Source organism: Chiloscyllium plagiosum, chromosome 9 (genome assembly GCF_004010195.1).
Source record: "Chiloscyllium plagiosum isolate BGI_BamShark_2017 chromosome 9, ASM401019v2, whole genome shotgun sequence".
NCBI lineage: Eukaryota > Metazoa > Chordata > Chondrichthyes > Orectolobiformes > Hemiscylliidae > Chiloscyllium > Chiloscyllium plagiosum.
The window spans coordinates 78,589,834-78,595,833 of NC_057718.1; the positions used below are offsets into that span (position 1 = coordinate 78,589,834).

At 41.5% G+C, this 6,000-nt stretch overlaps 1 protein-coding gene across 1 annotated transcript in view; it reads left to right on the top strand.

Moving 5' to 3' along the window:
• LOC122552970 (solute carrier family 22 member 2-like) overlaps positions 1 to 5,466 on the top strand; it is a 49,995-nt gene extending 44,529 nt beyond the window's left edge. The window contains exons 10-11 of the mRNA XM_043696294.1: positions 716 to 815; positions 5,131 to 5,466. Coding sequence (XP_043552229.1) covers positions 716 to 815; positions 5,131 to 5,239 — 209 coding nt within the window. The 3' untranslated portion in view covers positions 5,240 to 5,466. The remainder of the gene's footprint in view (positions 1 to 715; positions 816 to 5,130) is intronic.
• Positions 5,467 to 6,000: the final 534 nt, after the last annotated feature.

Below are 6,000 nucleotides of genomic sequence, written 5' to 3' on the forward strand. Positions count from 1 at the left end.
TATCTGGATAATTGCTCAGAAGTGTTAGGCACAATAAAACCTAGTCTTCTTTCCACCCACTCAGGTAATCACTCACACTGACCCCTTTCAGACCTCTTTTGACCCCTGACCCAACCAAATAACCCCTGAACTCCCAACTTTCCTTCTCACACCATCCCATCACTGATTACCCGACAAACCCTGCATAACCCTGGACTAACCAACCTGAGACCCCCATCACCCAAATACCTGCAGTCCATGTACCCACACCATCCTAACCAGATATCATCTCACCCACCTATCTATTCACTAACATTCACACAGGAGACTTGAACTTACCATGCAACAGCTAGTGTTGTAAGAGGGTGTGTCCTGTCTGGCACTGGCATCACAAAGGAGTTCTTCATGAATGCTGTGCTCTGTATTTCTGAAAGATGCCAGGCTCCAAAGACCTGGGGTGGAATGCAAAGCATAATAAGCTATTGAAATGTTCGAGTGGAGCGGTAACCTAACAATGATTGCTGGTTCGTGGAAGATCTGGGCTAATATTTCATTTGGGATGAGGACTGTGTGTCTTGTAATACACAAAACTCTGTACTTGTGTTGATATTTTGAAATTTTGAAAAAAAACTTGCTCTAAACCAATTTTTCGACATTATTTAAATTCCTCTATGTCTGATATCTGTTTCTTTACATATTTTTTCCCTCTATTGAATCTCTGTAAATTTATTCACAGGGGTGACTGGTTTGATTGCTGGTGTCCTAGTGTTACTCTTACCTGAAACAAAGGGAGTTCCTTTACCAGATACCATTGAGGATGCAGAGAACATTAGAAGGCAAGTAAAATTACACTTACAGGAGCACTGTAATTACTCAGTCCTGTGTTATTCCAATGCCAATGATCAATTCTGAGAGTAGTGGTGCTTGTTAATAACCGATGCCTCAATAGCAGATTCTGCTGAAATGGAGATAGATAGAATGCTTCCAGAACTTTCTCCGAACTGCTGTTTCTTCTTCTTTCCTTGGGATCAAAGATGTTTCTGCTGTGGTTCAATGGGTTTGCAGATGACTGATTTCCATGAAGCAATTTGTTGAGTCTTTCACATTCAGGGCAGGTTGCTCTTCAGTTACCTTGTACTTGAAACCAATATTGCTACCTGCACATTCAAATACTTGTTTGGAGTTTGTTAGACTGTGGTTCTCTGCGCATCTACTGTCCCTGAGTTGGCTTGCTCCTTATATCACTAAGTAAAGCTCTTCAATTTACTGTAACACTTTTATTTACACCGATGCAAATCTCAAGTGGAATATCTAAGATGTCACGCTACACATGCTTGTTCTTTGCCTTCACTCTCCATTTCAGAATAGATCAATCTGTTAAATTGGATAGGCAAAATATGTCCAGAACAGCTCACTCTACCATAATTTTAATGGGCCAGATAGAAGAGGTTTTTGGAGATTTGTGTGCCGTCTGATACCTCAACTTCCTCTGTCTGTTCCCAACTTGTTTTGTTTGTGCCTTCATAAATTGTCTCTAATATAGCGATCACAAGCCAAGGACTCCCATGAGTTGGTGGGGATGTTTGACCTTTTCAGGGATCCTTTGACACATTTCAAACTGTTTCCTTTGTCCTGGGAGTTTTCTGCCATGCCAGAGCATACAAACAACATGTCCTGCCCAGCAGAGTCGATTTTGAATGATTAGCATCTTAATACCAGGCATGTTGACATGGGAGACGATACTGCAGATGGGCCATCTTTCTTGTCATGGATTTGACTATTAAAACATGAACTAAGATTATGGATTATTGGGGTCACAATTCCTATGCTCCAGTATGGTTCAGAGACTTGGAAAATCTACATCAATAGTCAAAGCACTAGAGAAATTACTTTTCAACTATTTACTTAATGCCTGATATTTGAATGTGTTCAGGACTGACATGCTTTCTGGTTATATTGTTTATTAATTGTTCAACTGGTTTGTCAGGAAAATTGAGCCCTATTCCGGATGAAGGGCTTTTGCCTGAAACGTCAATTTTCCCGCTCCTCGCATGCTGCCTGACCTCCTGAAATTTAAGAGTGACAGTTTCAGAGCTTTTGAATGCAGGTATACAAATCATAGTTAATGCCAATCGTGCCCTCCACGATTGTTTCTCACCACAGTTCCAGAGATAAAGACAATCCTAAAGGTCCCGTTATTACTCTCATTCTTAAAAAAAGAATTCCAAGAGTGCTGCTAGCATGGATCATATTTGTTGTCTATCCCGAGGTGACTGAGAAGTTGGTGGTGAACCTCCTTGAGCTGTTACAGTCTGTGTAGTTAAGCTACTTCCATGCAGCTTTTAGGTTGGCAATACCTGGATATGATCCAGCAAAGGTGAAGGAATGTCAAAATGTGTCTAATTCAGGATAGTGTCTCCTGAACACCACTGTTCTCATATGACTGCTTGCCCTTGACCTTCTAGAGGAAAGAATTTGAGAGATGTTTTTAAGACAATTTGCTGAGTTGGTGAACTACATCTTGCGTATGATATATCTTTCTGCCATGTGGCACTGTGAAAATGGTAGACAGTGTGCATGTTACAATAATAGAAGGAGTTTTAATCAACTTAGTTATTTTGTCCTGAATGATCTTGAGCTTCTGGAGTGATGTCATAACTGCACCACCCCTTCCAAGTGGAGAATACTTTATAATTTTAACTGTCCAAACAGGTTAATTCAGCTCTTAATTAAATTGAAATAAACCAATTTCTCTGGAAAAATTCTGGCAAATGACCTTAACACTTAAATTTTGAAATTGTTCTGAAATTCAAGTAACAAACGACAGGCCATTCAGAAGCTTGAGAAGTCACCATTACCCAGTAGGGGTCAAATGTCCAAGATCATGTTTGTAACTGGCTTTGAACAATCAAATTTCTTGCGTTAATGTCCTGGGAGATTGCAAATAAAAACAATGAAATGGGTGATTGGGAAATAATTGTGCACTATAGTTAGTTAATGACTGAACTTTAATTCAGACCTCACAGAGAAAACCAATGTAATTTCTTTTCAAATATGAAATGGCACTCCACTAATGGACTTAAATCTCAGTTAGACAAGAATTGATGTTTAACTTGCCTAAATCTCAAAATTTCAGATATCATCTTTGACCCATCATTGATATAGGCGTCATTGCATTCCCCACCACTGTACTGGAACAGCAAGCCAATGCCACAGACATCATTATTGTGCCTCCATTGAATGATTGCTACTGAGTTGCTCATCACACTTTTTACTTCACTCACTACTTCATTTGCCACCCGGTTCATTATCTGACTAGCTGCCCCACTGATGCCTCATTGCCATTATCATCCACATTCCTTATTCTTCCCTCCTCATCTCCACCCTTCCACTTCACCACTGGGGAGTCGATAATAACAAGGCAGTAGGTTGTTGAATTGGCGTACAGCAGTAAGGGGTCCAGAGTTTGACAGCCAGTGAGATCGTGCATGGAGAAGTGAGTGACGCGGCAAATAGGGTGTCCAAGTGTTAGATATGGAAATGTGTTGCTGGAAAAGCGCAGCAGGTCAGGCAGCATCCAGGGAACAGGAGAATCGACGTTTCAGGCATTAGCCCTTCTTCAGGAAAGGGCTAATGCCCGAAACGTCGATTCTCCTGTTCCCTGGATGCTGCCTGACCTGCTGCGCTTTTCCAGCAACACATTTCCATCTCTGATCTCCAGCATCTGCAGACCTCACTTTCTCCTGTCCAAGTGTTAGGTGTGGGGCAGCAAGCAAAATGTGATCTCAGGATTATAAACTGGTGTTTTGGGATTCAATATTCTACAATAACTGCAATTCCTAACCGTGGTATTAGCTGGCAGAGTTAGAACACATAACATTCAAGACTGCGCTTTGCAGAACCATTTTTAAAACTTGGTCTAAAGACGTCTATCATGCAGGTGGACACTGCATTCTCCAACTCAATGAACACCCAAGTGTAGACCTGAGTGTGGAACATGGGCAGACAGTGAGGTACTATGATCCCCTGCAAGGCCTGCTGCGTGCACCTATTAATGGATACATTGGCCCAGCCCTGGAGTAAGCCCCAATCTTCTACTTAAGCTTGCAATGAGAAGAATGCGACTGAAGTGATGTATTGGAAGTTAGCTGGCAGAGGAACTATACCCTCCAAGTCTGTTGTATTGCAAATTTGTATGTAGCAGGGCCTTGGTACTGGATACATCCTGGAGTAAGTGCCAGGAACAAACCTACCTTTAACTTCCACTACAGATCCAAGCAAAACTGCAGAGGTCTGATGGCAATGTCTTGTGATTTATCTGCGATTGGTAGGTACATAGACAGTAGATAGGGAGACCGAGCTGCGTAAATGGCCACAAACTACAGCATAACATTGTCCACCCATAGAATTATGAAATGTAGAAAAAATTACAGATACCCCATTCCCACCAAATTTGCTGCCCTATGTAAGGAGGCTGCACTTGATTAAAGAAGGTAATTTCTTGTTCTTCCATGGTTGAAGGCAGGATCCTAGCTTGGGTAGTATCTCACAAAACAGACCAACTTCCACCATTAAGTCTATTATCACCTTCTCCCCCACACACATGCGCACACAACACACACCACCACACACACGTGACTAGGTGTTTCTGGACCCCAGGCTAATGTTTATCCTTGAGATGGCTCAGGAGTTTTCACTTTCAGCAGCCTTAGATTAGATTACTTACAGTGTGGAAACAGGCCCTTCGGCCGAACAAGTCCACACCGACCCGCCGAAGCGCACCCACCCAGACTCATTCCCCTACATTTACCCCTGCACCTAACACTACAGGCAATTTAGCGTGGCCAATTCACCTAACCTGCACATTTTTGGACTGTGGGAGGAAACCGGAGCACCCGGAGGAAACCCACGCAGACACGGGGAGAATGTGCAAACTCCACACAGTCAGTCGCCTGAGGCGGGAATTGAACCCGGGTCTCTGGCGCTGTGAGGCAGTAGTGCTAACCACTGTGCCGCCGTGCCGCCCCTTAGTATTGAAGGAAACGTGTATTGAAAGGGAGAAAAGAAAATGTGATCTCTTAGCGCTGAATTTCATACTGAGAACATTGAGGTTCAAACTGGTGTGAAGTAAATATTTGGTTGTTACTTTAGGTGGAAGACAAGTGCTTTAAAGGCACATTATCAGCAGATTGTTCAACATTCAACGGAAACTCATAATACGAAGGACACTGATGCAGTGAAGATTGCCCTCAACTCATGAATTGGATTGCAGCATTAACCACAATATTGGCCAGTTAGATTTATATGTCATACTATCTACTGTGTACTAAGATATATTGTTATTGTTTGTTGTACATAATTATATAAAGTGTTATAACTATTATGATTCTATGCTGAAATTAAAAACATAATTTCACTGTCAGTTCACTCTTAAAAAAGCATTTTGACAACTGGTGTTGAAGTTGAATATTAAACTATAAAAAATTATGTTTGGATTAATTATCTGTAATGAAAATTACTGAAAATTTCATGCCCATAATTATAGCTTAGATCTTGGAAAATAATTTCATTTTTATCTTTTTCAAGAATTCTTCAGTAATAGAACAAACCCTGTCCCTTTCTCATCAACCATGTGGAACAATCCAATCTCGTTACCTCAGCAGCTTAGTGTAATCAAAGAACTGTGAATGCTGGAGATCTGAAACAAACAAAAATAGAAGCTGTTGAGGAAATTCAGCAGGTCTGGCAGCAATTAATGTTTTGGTCACTGAACTCAAAATGTCAACTCTGTTTCACTCCATAGGTGCTGCCTGGCCTGCTGAGTGTATCCATCAATTTGTGTTTGTGTTTGTTTTATTTCATCAGATTTGTTTTCTTCACTTGTGGAATATAGGTGTCAGTGGTTGGCCAGCATTTATTGCCCATCCCTAAATTGCCCTTGTAAAGATGGTGGTGAGCTGCCTTCCTGAATCGCTTTAGTTCCTGTTCTGTAGGTGGATCTACAACGCCAATGATGAGGGA